The following is a 14,964-nucleotide window of genomic DNA, read 5'->3' as shown; positions in this document are numbered from 1 at the left end:
TCAAATTTTCTGCTAAGATCTCCTGACAAACTCCATAACTGATCCCAACATTGTCTGAAAGCTCATGGATTGTTTGACAAGGGCCTTCATGGATGAGTTCTCGCATTTTACATATTAGGCCCATGTAAGTGACTTTTATTTTGACAGAAAATCTGTAATGTTTATTATTTTGTAAGTTGTTTAGACTTTATCTCACAACATTTCATTTTCCTTTCTACGTTCAAACCCCACTGACCATGCAGGCTAGCAAAGTGTCAACATATTGTTGCACTGCCAAGCCATGACTAACATAATCACCAATTCCTGCTTCTTCACATACATCCACCCTATCCCCTACTTCATCACTCTGTTGCAGCAGCAATGATAACATCAGTGTCAGGCATATGTTGGAAGTTACCCATAATTCCAATGGATTCCATAATGAAGCCAGGGAGAAGCAACTGTCCTTCAGACACAATACATCATGGGACAGTCATTATCCCATATGTTAGGGGTATTTCAGAAAAATGCAGATGCTTTGGGAACCTCTTTGATTTTACAACCATTTTCAGAAGTAAACATATTGTGACATGGATGGAGCAACAGGAAGTAGGGGTCACATGAACTATGTGGTCTTGCGAGTGACGTCACATACCCCCACTCCTTCCTGTTGTGCCATCCACGTCACAATATGTTTAATTTTGAAAATGGTCGTAACATCAAAACGGTTCCCAAAGCATCTGAATTGTTCATGTGAACTCCGCGGTCTCACGAGTGACATCACAGTATGCTCTGTGGGATATTGATAAAAACTGGACCACTTAAGAGAAGCCCAACAGATGAAGCAATGTGTGTATAGTATTCCATGCAAATGTGGCAGATGTTATGTTGAAGAAACAAGAAGACCTTTAGAAGTAATCATTTTGGAGCATAAATATATACTATGACCCAAGATCTGCTCAAAAAATCGAAATTAGGCCATCATGCATATGAAGAAAGCCACAAAATATGTTGGAAAGCAGCAAAGGTCTTGCAGATTGAACCAAACACCGCATATAGGAAATACATGGAATCCACCCACACGTCTCTGGTAGCTCATCTAATCTGTCAACCCTACGTGGAAATCTCTCCCTTCTGGACTCCCATCATTGAAGTGGGGGTCAGAAAACTACAATTCTATCCAATTTAGATTACATGAGAAAGTTGCGTTTTATGCAGGTACTACAAAGATGCTTCTTTAAGTCTTGGTTTTATCTTCTGTTAGGTCAAATCTGGTGTACAGAAATTTTCATGCTGCTTGAATTTTAATCTTTGATACCTGCTGTGTCTGTATTATCTCTGATTCTACAGTTCAAAAGACTATGTCGCATCACTGAATTTATAATACTTTCTTCTCTTAGAATTTGTCTAGTGTTTGCTCTGATATTATGGACTCTGACCTGTAAATTATGCATGACCATAGGTGCTAGACCTCATGTGTGTGTGGAGTTTTGTAATGTCTGTCTTAACTGCTGCTGACTGTTCATGTTGTTACCCTGGCTGGTATAAGTGGTGTCTGGAGAGACAGACTAACTCTATCGATTGGGCCCAGTTGAGAAGGCTTTTACTTGAGCATGAAGACAGAGTCCAGTCTCCGAGACACTGTTTTTAAATAAAAAACAGGATAATGGATAATGTTCAAAAAGTCCTAACTGTATTAAAATAATATCATCACCACAAACATCCAGACTTTATATACTGGAAGCAACATTCACACAGGTCACTCTGCAGCCATACGAGGTATCCTTCCCTGACTCTTTCAAACTCTTTTGAAATATTAATCAAATCCATAATGTCAGGCTTTGTAGGATTTGAGGTTCTCACAGTAGCTGTTGCCTGAATTATGATGGGTTCTTACTTGGCTTACTCTTCAACCCTGATGACAGAGGAAACAAGATGACATTTTCCTTCAAAATACTGGTTGACTTTCAACAGATTACACAGTGGTATATCCAACTCATAAGAGAGAACTCTTCGACCAGATCTGGCAGAGGTTTAGTCCATAATCACAGAAGAGTTATTGGTTTCACTGGTGACCATGCTGATACATGCCAAGTATAGGATCTCATACCACCAGGATTTTTGGAATCCTCAGCAAGAATTCTGAGTAGGCAAGCCCAGTACTGCCATGCCACTGACAAAAATCACACCATTTGTGGGTCATATTATTACTGTGACACTGGAGGGTAAAAATTTTACAATAACAGGACAGCCTGTCTGTCCCTTTCACTCCTGGCTGATGCTCAGACTTTTAGCAGAGGGTGCCATAGACATTTGAAACAGTTCTACCTGCAGTACCCCTTTCCCCAGTTCTGCTATTACTACTAGACCATGTCCCCATTTCTCATTCCAACCTCCATACTAGTCTTCTGAGACGAGAAAAGAGTATGTATCCATATTCACATTCAAGAAAACGTGTGATTATACAGATCACATGAAAAAACCAAGCATGGATGCATTGCCAACAAGTAATCCCGATAATATACAGCTGAATAACCAGAAGCTGGGTGTATGAACTGACAAGTACTGAACAACCATCTCAAACTTGCAGCGGCAAAGGTAGTAATGGAGTTATGAGGATGACTGGCCTCACATTACTCATACATTTTGATGTAAATCTTCAACAGGCAACTAAAACACTCAAAATTCCTGATTTACATAATGAAATCTCTTCTCTTCTCATCTTTACATGACATCTCTGAGATTCTCCTTCTGTACCTATGCTGTAACTATCAGGTTCCTTTCCATTTAGATCTATACTATCACTACAGTGAACATTACATTCATGTCTCCTCCTGCAAGGCACAATATTAAATCTTTACTTACCCAAAGACAAAACGCCCTAACACCATTAACCAGAATCTGTTAAACACTCCACCAAGGGCAAATATTATTTGTCCAATAACTAATAGTGCTGCATATATTATCGTCCCCAGACGGATTCCAAAAACTCTGTAACAAAACAGAAACGAAATTCTATAGAACTTTCTCCATGTGTGCTGGGGTTGTTAGAATACACCAAGTAAATTAAATAAATGTTAATGAAATTATTAGAATTCCATTAACACTATAACAAACCAAACATGTCAGCACAGTGGTATCACTCTCTGCTCACATTCAGGAAGTCGCTGGTTTGAAACCCGGCTGGGACACTATCCTGATCAAGGTTTTTGTGGTGTTCATCAATCCCTCCAAGCAAATGCTAGGACAATATGTAAATCAACCCATGACTTGCTTTTTTCCAAATCCTACCTGTGATGTTGGCCTAGCTACTCACAAGAAAGTAAGTAAAGTAAAGGTATCCCTGTAACAGGCCATGAAGGCCCATAGGGTTGTGAGACGTGGAGGGTCCCACATTATCTACACAATCAGTTCAAAGATGGCTGTAAGGTTGTCAGCCTTACGCGCCGGCCACGCTTTACTCCCCAGGAAAATTATTTAATTAATTCCAGGTACTCATTTCTGTTAGAGGCTGATTCGACCCCAAAGGTCATAGTGCAGCTGGAAGGAATAGGTCAAGTGAAAAAAAATTCATATGACCTCATCAGGACTTGAACCCACGACCTTCTGGCTTGTAGCACAGTGCCTCAACCAATTACACTACTGAACCCACACTACTACGATGCACAGTATTACTCCACTGTGTTTTTCCTCTTTATGAAGTCATCACCTCGTGCTTTCTACACACTGCTTTCCAACCAATAAACAACTTAAAAAGCAGTATAGTAAAAGCACCTTATGATGACTTCATGAAGTCTGAAAACATGCTTAATACACCAACTGCAGTGAAGTCATTAAGCATATTGAAGTTCCCTTCAAATCTCATTATTCTTTTTACATCACATCTGATCCCCACATGAAGTACATCAGTGGTTCTCAAACTTTTTCGCCTGTGGACCACTTTGGCAGGGCAAAAGATTCAACACACCACCTAACACCATAAGTTCTAACTTTCTCTCCTCTGCCACAAAAAAAAAAAACTCTCTTCGAACTTAACAGGGGACAGTGCTGCAAGTGATGACGCCATTCACGATGCCATGTCTGGTTCCAAGCTGAACAGCTCCAGTCTCATGTCAGGCTTCACATTCAGTCTTCGCCTCCTCCATTTTCAGCATCACAGGTGCTAAAATTCTTTTATCATAATTGTTTGTTGTTGGGTATTGAAGCAGGTGCTTCAGAATCGTGTCAGTCAGACGGCACACTGAGCTAAGCCCATGTAACTTTTCACATCAAACATCACCTGCAGTGACCCACTAAGTGCAACTTACAAAAGACATCCACCTCTGCTGATGGAAGCTTTACATTGATCTCTTCACTTCAGTCTATGTTTGCAAATGAATTTCTGGTCCACCCAAATCCTGTCTCTGGTTATGGGAAATACCTCCCAAATTACTTGTGGAGGCCAAGTACATGTCCTTCGAAGTCTTAAGAAAATCTGGCCATCAGTTTATTCCTGGGGCATTAAGCAGCAAAATGGTAACATTTGTTAACCAGTCAAATTCTAGGTGATCCAGATGGTCACATCTAACCTCCATCTTCACACATCACACTTAAATGCACTGCATAGGGGTGCCTTCCTTCTTCCACCTTCATCACAAAAACATTTTGGTTTATAGAAACCTCTGCCTTAACCACAGTTATAGTCCGAAGTTTGCCCTAGCCAGTGTTATGTTTATTCTGGCTTTCTGACCACATGTAAGTGAAATAAATGTATGCAATTGATATTGCCTCTACCATGCCTCTCCTGTTCATCAGACCTCTCCTCCCCCTCATGACAAAAAATCGTTTTTGACCAGGTGAACTGCTGTCCATGTACCACCTTAACTGGCAGTGTGAGCACCTTCATTTAAGTTTAATGCTCTCCAAAACAGGACCATTCTCAGTCTCACTTCTGGTAGGGCTGAGGGTAGTCCATTCCCTCAAAATGGCCATGGATGTGTCATTGCATGCCACTGATTTGCATTTTTGCCCACTTGTGACCAGCCTGCACATGTCCTGAAGAAACTTCACATATCACCAGTGGTCCATGGACCACACTCTAAGAAGTACTGAATTATATCATTCCCAGACTAAATTAAAATAAACATATAAAGAAAAGTAAACTTGTTATATATTATAACAGTTATGAGAACATTTCTAATTTTTTTTATATGCTTGTAAGAGGAACAGCAAATTTAGATAAAATAATTACGATTCAAAGGGAACATTATGTTTGTAGGTAAGGTAAAGCTATCCCTGTAACAGGCTGTGGAGGCCCATAGAGTTGTGAGATGTTGAGGGTCCCACATTTTCTCTAGACAATCAACTCACAGATGGCGATGAGGTTGTCTACCTTACACGCTGACCTCCCTTTAACACCAGGAAGATTCATGGTACTCATTCCTGTTAGAAGCTTAATTGAACCCATGGTCATAGTGCAGCTGGAAGGATTAGGTCAATTGAACAATCCAATGACATCATCGGCTACCGAACCCACAACCTTCCAGCTCATGGTATTGTGCCACAATCAAATACACTACCACGTGTTTATATTTCCAGAGGAATACAAACAAAATGGAAACTATGTTCTACATCTGTCTCTAAGGAATGCAGCCTTAATTGGCCATGCACTGCATTATTGCATCAGAGCATGTATGCTGTTCTGCTTACAAAGCACTTCATTATTGCATCAGAGAATTATGCTGTTCTGCTTACAATGCACTGCATTATTGCATCAGAGAATGTATGCTGTTCTGTTTACAAAGCACTGCATTATTGCATCAGAGCATGAATGCTGTTCTGCTTACAAAGCACTGCATTACTGCATCAGAGCATGTATGCTGTTCTGCTTACAAAGCACTGCATTACTGCATCAGAGAATGTATGCTGTTCTGCTTACAAAGCACTGCATTACTGCATCAGAGCATGTATGCTGTTCTGCTTACAAAGCACTGCATTAATGCATCAGAGCATGTATGCTGTTCTGCTTACAAAGCACTGCATTTATTCGATACTACTATTGTTACCTTCATGTTATGACATGAAACTGTTATGCACGAATTAAAATATGGCAACTAGTTGTTAAAGAGCAAGACAACCATCAATTATAGCACACTTTGCTAAAATGAGGAGTCAATAAAATTGCCTTATATGTACATTTAAAATTAAAGCTGTAAAGATGGCGGATGGTATTGAGGCGTCTAGAGTGAGCTCTAACATTTTATGTAATAATGTAGTTCATAGTAGTGGTACTTCTTGTTTAAGTTGTATAAAACTAAAAAGGGAACTTCAAAGAGTGCAAGAGGATCTTAAAACTGCTCAGTTTATCATAGAGTTACTACAAAAAGGAGTTAGCTCAACATCGGAACAAGAATCCAGTGGTAACTATATCCACTGTAAGGAGTGCGATGAATGTGATACTGATGATTGGAGGCAAGTGAGAATAAGTCAGGCGACTAAGGAGAGAGTTAATTTACCACCTATTACTGACTACTGTGTTCACACAGCAAATCGCTATGCAGTGTTAAATAATCTTCAAGAACATAGCCAACCTAACCTACAACCTCTCACGAAGTACAAAGGCAGACCAATAGCAACAGTAGTTAACGGAGTCCCTAGTATGAGAAATCGCAAGAAATCGGAGCAAAAGCACAAAAATCAACAATCAAATAATACATGCAATATGGTAAAATCCAAGAAGCACAGCGTCCTGATACTTGGGGACAGCCATGCGAAAAGAAGTGCAGACCTTATAATGAACGAATTAAGTAAAGAGTTCGGGGTCATAGGAATTGTGAAACCAGGTGCCAGATCAAGTGACATATTAAATACCAATATTGACAAAAGGATGACAAAGAATGACATTGTAGTAGTGTGGGCTGGTACCAATGACATCGGCAAAGATAGAGCAAAGGAAGGAATAAACAACGTAATCAACTTTATAGAAAGGACCAGTCATACCAACATATTGATTATGGAAGCACCACACAGACATGACCTGGCTGATTGGTCTTGTGTCAACAGAGAGGTGATACGATTCAATAGACTTCTAGCCAAAAGAATGAAATCATATCAGCATGCAGCAATCTGCAGTATGGATCTTGGCAGGCAACACTTCACAAAACATGGGCTGCACATGAACAAAGAAGGGAAAGTAAAGATGTGTCAGCAGATAGCCAAATTAGTTAAACTGAAAGTGGGGGAAAGAGTCAACAGAACTACACCGTCAGAATCTAGAATCCATGTTGAAGCCATTCCACTAAACTATGAAGGAAACACTGTCCAGAAAAAGACTACAAAAACTCAACTGAATGAAACAGAGGAAGAGACAGCGGAAATTCAGGCGACTGCAACAGAGGACGAGACTGCAGAAATTCAAGGGACTGCAACGGAGGACGAGGTTACAGAAATCCAGGTGACTGAAGTAGAGGGTGAAACTGCAGAAAACCAGGCGAAGGAAGATAAGGCAACTCCAGTCGATCCATCCCTCAACAGAGTGGTGTCATCCAGTGGAGACCAGCAGCAGGAAATCCGAATGTCAACCAGGAAAAGGAAGCTCCCAGTAAAGCTAAGTAAAGATTTTTTATAGATAAGCATAATAATAAGAATAGTACTGGTACTCTCAAGAATACTAACAAAATGAGTGCAAACATACAAATAATACATCAAAATGTTCAAAGTCTAAGAAACAAGAAACTAAATATAGAAGTGCTATTAACAAACAAAATGCTAGAATCAGATATACTGTGTATCACTGAACATTGGTTAGATGAAAGAGAAATAGGTTATTATAACTTTGAAAACTACTCCTTGATTTCAAAATTTTGTAGGAAAAATAAATTGCATGGAGGTTCATGCATTTATGTCAAAACAAACCTAGATGCAAAACCTTGTAACCTATTTGAAAGCTTAAATCAAGAAGAGCACTTTGAGGCCAGCATAATTGAACTTATACAATTTAATACTATCATAATCTGTATATATAGAACTCCTAACAGTAACATCAACATATTTATAAAAAATCTGGACAAAATACTTAACAGTCTAACCAACAAAGGGAAGAATATTATTATTGTAGGAGATCTCAATGTAGATTTTATAAAAAAAAGTGTAAATCCACAATTGCAGACAATGCTGGACTCATATGGCTTACAAGCAATAGTTGATGTCCCAACAAGAATAGGACCTACAAGCCAAACAGCCATAGACCAAATAATACTAAACAGGGGCTTATGGGAATACAACTATAAAGTGGCAGAAACAGGGCTCTCTGATCATAATGCCCAAATACTACAAGTATATATGCACTATAAGAATAAAAAAGGACAAGGTAGAATAACTAAGGAGTTCAAATTAGCTAGACTTTACAGTGAGGAAAACGTACAATATCTAAATTATTTACTAGGAAAAGAGACTTGGGAGCTTGTTTTTAAGCAAAATGAGGCGAATGTTGCATACAATGAATTTTTAGGCATCTTTCAGTACTGTCACAATATAGCTATGCCTAAAAAATGGGTAAAAATTAAGCAGCAAGAAAATAAATGGATTACCTTAGGCATACGGGTATCAGGAAATAGACTTAGGACTCTTCATAGCCTAATGAAGGAAGGAAACACATCTGAAGAACTTAAAAAATACTATAGCCAGTACAAAAAAATATACAACAAAGTTATCAGCGAGGCTAAAAAGTTACACAACAACATGCGAATACGATCATCTGGGAATAAATCAAAAGCCATGTGGGATTTAATCAAAGAAGAATTAGGCAATCAGCAAAAAGTTCCAAAGAACATTGAAATAGAAGTGACTGGAACAGCTATACAGGATCCCAAAGAAATAGCCAATGTTTTTAATGATTACTACACTAACATTGCCCAGCATATCCGGAGTAACAATCCGATAGCACAAAATAATGTAGACAGGATAAATACAATAAAATACAACAGCAATAGCATGTTCTTAATCCCAACCACTGAAAAGGAGGTGGTAGACATAATTAAAACACTGGGTAATAAAAAGTCAACGGGCATAGACGATATTCCAGAGTTCATTATTAAAAAATGTCATTCTCAACTAGCAAATGCTCTAACATACATAATAAATCTGTCATTTTCATCTGGTTACTTCCCTGACCAACTAAAAATAGCAAAAGTGAAACCTTTGTATAAAAAAGGTTGTACTGCTACTGTTGATAACTACAGGCCAGTATCATTAATTTCTGTTTTTTCTAAAATAATTGAAAAAATTATGCACAGGAGACTTCTATCATTCATAAATAAGTATAGCATAATTAACAACAAACAACACGGATTCTGTAAAGGGAAATCAACACATACAGCAATCACGGAATTTACAAAAATGGTCTACAAAGCACTAGATGAAAAAGAAGCAAGTATAGGGTTATTTTTAGATTTATCAAAAGCGTTTGACCTAGTAGACCATGACATATTACTAAGAAAAATGGCAAGAATGGGAATACGAGGGGTTACACTAAGGTGGTTCCAAACATATTTAAAAAACAGGGAGCAAGAAGTAGAAATTACATACAGATGTAAACAAACTAATCGAATCAGTAATTACCTATCCCGAAAGAGACCCATTAGCCATGGCGTCCCACAAGGTTCTGTTCTGGGACCAGTGTTGTTTCTATTATACATAAATGACCTAGAGGCTGTCATAGAGCATGGGAAACCAACGTTCTTTGCTGATGATACTAGCATTTTTATAACAGGAAATAGCGCCAACGAAATTCAAAGGAAAACAAATGAAACAATAAACAAACTCACAGAGTGGTTTGAGTGGAATCAATTAACTATTAACAAAGAAAAAACAATAGCAATAGCCTTTCATCATCCTCAAAAACTACAACTCGAATGCCCTTCAATAAAGATTTATGACACTGTCATCAATTACACAGATCACTCAAAATTTCTGGGAGTCTGGCTAGATAAGCATCTGAGATGGACTATACATACGCAAAAGTTAGCAAACAATTTATGTAAAATATGTTTTGGCCTAAGAGTAGTCAGAAGAGTGACTGGATTAGAGACTGTCCGCACGTTATATTTTGCTTATTTCCAATCTTTGCTATCATATGGACTGATATTTTGGGGTAACTCAGTAAAAGCAAAATTGATATTTAAATTACAAAAGAGAGCTATAAGAGCTATGACCCAGGTCCCAAAAACAACTAGTTGTAAACAAATTTTCAAATCATTACATATATTACCTTTACCATCTTTGTATATATACGAAATTTTAATATACATAAAATCCAATTTAAATGATTTCACAACCAACTCAGGATTACACTCATACAATACAAGGAAAAAAGACGACTTACACATCGTCCCATGTAATACAAGTCTATACAAGAACAACTTTAACAATGTAGGAATTCGACTGCTAAATCATTTACCACTACATATTAAAGAGATACCAGTACTATTCAAGTTCAGAAGTGCTTTGAAAACTTACCTACTTAATCATTGCTTCTACAAAGTGGATGAGTTTCTCTTGTATGGGGCAAGCACTAGCTCTAATCAATTATAATCACATAAGTAATGAATAATTGGTTTTGGAATCGCTACTGCGCAGTTTTCTTTTCCCTTTTCCAGCAACCAAGCTAACACAGTGGAGATTTACCGGAACAGGCTACTCTGGAGATATGCAGACTTCAAGAAGCTTCACCAGCACTACAGAGACCAGGACCATAAACTACAGTGAAGCAACATACCAGACAATATTATCTCTAAGGCCGTGCCACAGCTTAAGCGGTTAGTCGCTGGCTTCCCACCGAGGCGGTCTGGTCCAGTGGGATTTGTGATGGACAAAGTGGCACTGGGGCAGGTTTTCTCCGAGTACTTCGGTTTCCCCTGCCAATCTTCATTCCATCAAACTCTCCATAACCATAACCACCCAGGATATATATCATTCGAATCATAATTTTATTATCTTTGTATACTATTATATCATTGTGTTATATATTGTATTATTATTATTATTATTATTATTACTATTATTACTTATTGTATTGTAAAGCATTTGACTTGTCCTATATCATGTACAATGATCCATGGATATGATATGAAATAAATAAATAAATATATGTAAAAGTCTTAAAACTATACTATATACATATCTTCTGAGTGTAAGAAGAAATGGGAAGAAATCTCTTTTTATTGCACAAGCCTCTGAAGATGCTCCTACAGGTGCAAAACACATGAGGTGATTTTACTGACTCAGCATTTTAGTAATGTTCATTACACTTTATGGCTGTCTTGTTCTTAACAGTTCATACAAAGTGTAACAGATGAGATATCTCATTATAAGATATGGCCACCAACCTTGTGGTACCATGTGATTTACACAGGGAAATCTAACAATTAAAGTATACTGTAAGCCAGGGATGAGCAATTACTTTGACTGGTGGGCCATTTCATGAGTTTCAGTATGCTTTACAGGCCACACTTCTTTTTATTAATGTAAAATTGTAGATGTCCAATTTATGTCATCAATTTGTGCACAGAGGAAATTAAGGATGCATAATTAATATGATTTAAGTCAGAACTTAAACACAAAATATAATCCAAAACTGTTATTTCCCAAACATCATTTTAACATAACAATCTTAAATTCATTATGACTGAAGTAAGCACAGAAAATATATAGTCTTAATACGTTCTGCTGCAATGTTAATATCTATCATGGACTGGTTTGATAATATCAGGCTGAAGGTGATCTGCAGGCCAGATTTTGCCCCTCCCAGATGCAGGCCCACAACTAAAATATTACTATCCAAGCAAATTCAAAGCAACACACAGTAACAGATACAGGGCAGTGATCAATAAACTATACCATTTATTTATGAATGCGGATAGCAGAAACAAATATACCCATATTTCAGAGTAGTGAATTTAAGCATGAAACTGAAGGAGACAGCTCAAACAAAATAAAAGGAAACAAGACAACAAGCATCGAACCAGACTGAATAAATTGAGAATTACATTTACATAATATAAGAAGAATTAATGAAACACCAACTGTCTTACAGCATACTGAGTAAACACCACAATGCTGCATAGAGCACAACAGAAACATGAACATGATTTTATATTTGACGTTACATGCCCAGAATTCCATGCTACAGGACACATAAGAAAATATCCATAGAATGCCAAGTTACTGGGCTGCACATGTAAACATATATGATGCTACAAGACAGGGACATACAAGCTAACATGCAGAGAATGCAAAATGTTACACAGGACAGACAAGGTCATTGAAGGAATATGAAAAAAATTATTGATAAATTAGGAAGACACATGGTATGTATAACGTATATTCAATAAAGAGAGCCAGCACGGCTGAATGAAAAATACCATGACAATATTAATCATACATCAACAAAGAGAGTCATCAGACATAAAAGCGACAAAGTCCAGTATTCTGGTCACCATGTCATGCTGTTACAACCATCTTGAACCAATTGACATGATTACATCATGAATCAGCCCACTATACACTAAGCAATCAACTGCAACTAAGCAGCACTTCTTAGTCCACAGATGAATATGTTTATATAGCCAGTGCAATGTCTTCCTTCTGTCCTAAGACAAATGGGTCAAAGTTTACACATTACCGATACTGATGAACTATACAAATTTAAAGTTCGCTTTCTTTTCCTACTAGCAACTCTCAGTCACTATTATCAGTTCAGAGGACTAAGAATGATCACGAGCAAGTTGAGCAGAAAGTACATTCTGGTATAAAGTATAAATCAGGGTCATTTCACAAAGAACCTGAAATCAGAACATGGTCTTCTGGAGTCTGATGCTGTGTAATTTGATGAACAGATACTAACATTTCAAAGAAACCTGTTGTCTCAAACTTCAGAGAAGTCTGAAGATGGATGGTTTAAATCACTGTGAAGCTAATTTTAAAGATGTCATTGTCATAATTCAACTCAATGAAAACCACATTATAAAACACCAAAATGTAATTGATCTGCATCCTGCAAGTATTCTGCCATCATCAGGGGTATTCAATAATGTTAACATATATTAGAAGTTTTAAAATTAATGCATAAAATACATTAAAATACAATATGCTATAGCTCTTGAATGTAAGCCTGCTCTCCCACTGACACAACCAACTGCAAGAAAATGATCACATGCACCAGTCAGCTGAAACCATCTGCATTTTACACTTGCATATTGAAACAACTGAACTGAGTAGCAACAAACTAGCAGTAAAGGAAAGCCACCTCACTACACCCTAACCTCACTATTTCTATGTGACTGTAACTGAAGTCAGTAAGAAAATGGCCCATCTGATTGAACACAATTATTGCTGTTTACTTTGCCGAGACAATAGATTCATTCATGTCTGTGGGAGAGACCCTACAAAATGTAACAGTTGCTAATAAGAAAAATATCATGTTGCATATGACAATTTTTGTGCAATCATATTCATCAGTGGAAGAACAGCCTACGTGCCCACAGCCAACTTATTTTTGTGCTTCCTGTCCTCTAGTTGCCATGTAATTTGAGTAAACAAAAAGACTCCTCATATTATTATTTGACTAAATAAAACATAAAGGTAAAAAATAGCCAAAGCTGTCCCTATTCTTAATTAATTAAGCATCACACCATGAAGACATATGGCAGAGTGGAGATACAGCTTCACAATTCTTGATCTCGGCATTAGATGGAGGTCAGTTCAGCTTCATGCCCTTCATGCTCCTTTACCAACAGGGAAAAAACTCCTGGTACCCATTGGAGAGGAAGCTGGGTGGGTCCTAGGTCTGGTTTAGACGTTGTGGAGTACAGAAAAACCTCTTGCAAGGCTCGGAATCAAACCCCAGCTGTACAGCCGACAGCCTATCACTATACAAATGTTTTAGTTTTCAAGCCAAGCATGATTCTTTATTCCCTCTTTCATTTAATTAATTTGTTTAATTATTTTTTTGCCATTTACTACAATATCCCTAGTAGCCAGGGTAGCGTACTTGGTATAGTGGCTGACTAAAGGCTGGGCAACTGAAGGGTTGGAGCTCGAGTCTAGGTAGGGTCAAGAATTTTGTCTTCTCCAAATTTTCCAGACCAGCTCTAGGGTCCACCCAACCATTTATTCAATGGGTACCATGAGCACTTTCCACCAGGGGTAAAACAGCCAGGGTGTGAAGCTGACCACTCACTTCCAGCTAGTGTAGAGGCCAAGAAAATGTGGATCTATACATCCATTCCCCCATACACCTTCATGGGGTAGTGCTTAATTTGTTGAGCACAGGGACAACTCTACCTCTTACAATAGCCCTTGTTATATCGTGCATTTCCTGTTGCTATATTGTTGTCATGTCACTAGACAGAAAAATGTGATAATTTTTGTTACCTTTCTATGTTGTATCAAATAGTTTTTATTGAATTACAAATGATAAAACAATTCCATCCAGTGTGACTGTTGAAGCTTTTACTACTTCACTTCTTAGCACAGTAACGTGTTTCGGTTCCTATAGACCATCATCGGAAGGAACATCAATACTTTTAGAAACTACTATTACACTGGGTGTTTTGATTTTTAAAATACATAAGTATAAAATATTTGTAATATACACTTCATACAAAATCCAAATTTCTTACAACTACAGCAACTGTCCTTGATGCATTAAAGTTTTTTAACTTTATATATATATAAAATAGGATTTTTAAAATAATACAATACCCATAATATATTTGCAGAACTAAATTCCCAAGAAAGACAGGCAGCACAAGTTCGGCCCCATCAGGAAAAACAAAAGGACAAGGGACACAAACCTATTTGGTCAAAGAAAAAAGTTAAAAAAAAACTTTAATGCAACAAGGACAGTTGCTGTAGTTGTAAGAAATTTGGATTTTNCAATACTTTTAGAAACTACTATTACACTGGGTGTTTTGATTTTTAAAATACATAAGTATAAAATATTTGTAA

General features: G+C 37.5%; 1 protein-coding gene across 1 annotated transcript in view; it reads right to left on the bottom strand.

Moving 5' to 3' along the window:
- The window catches only part of LOC111873940 (major facilitator superfamily domain-containing protein 1), a 55,767-nt gene that overhangs the window by 36,115 nt on the left and 4,688 nt on the right, over positions 1-14,964 (bottom strand). The window contains exon 3 of the mRNA XM_023869048.2: positions 2,845-2,970. Within this exon, the coding sequence (XP_023724816.1) occupies positions 2,845-2,970 (126 nt within the window). The remainder of the gene's footprint in view (positions 1-2,844; positions 2,971-14,964) is intronic.

Source organism: Cryptotermes secundus, unplaced genomic scaffold (assembly GCF_002891405.2).
Source record: "Cryptotermes secundus unplaced genomic scaffold, Csec_1.0 scaffold691, whole genome shotgun sequence".
NCBI lineage: Eukaryota > Metazoa > Arthropoda > Insecta > Blattodea > Kalotermitidae > Cryptotermes > Cryptotermes secundus.
This window is presented reverse-complemented; position numbering and strand designations above follow the sequence as displayed.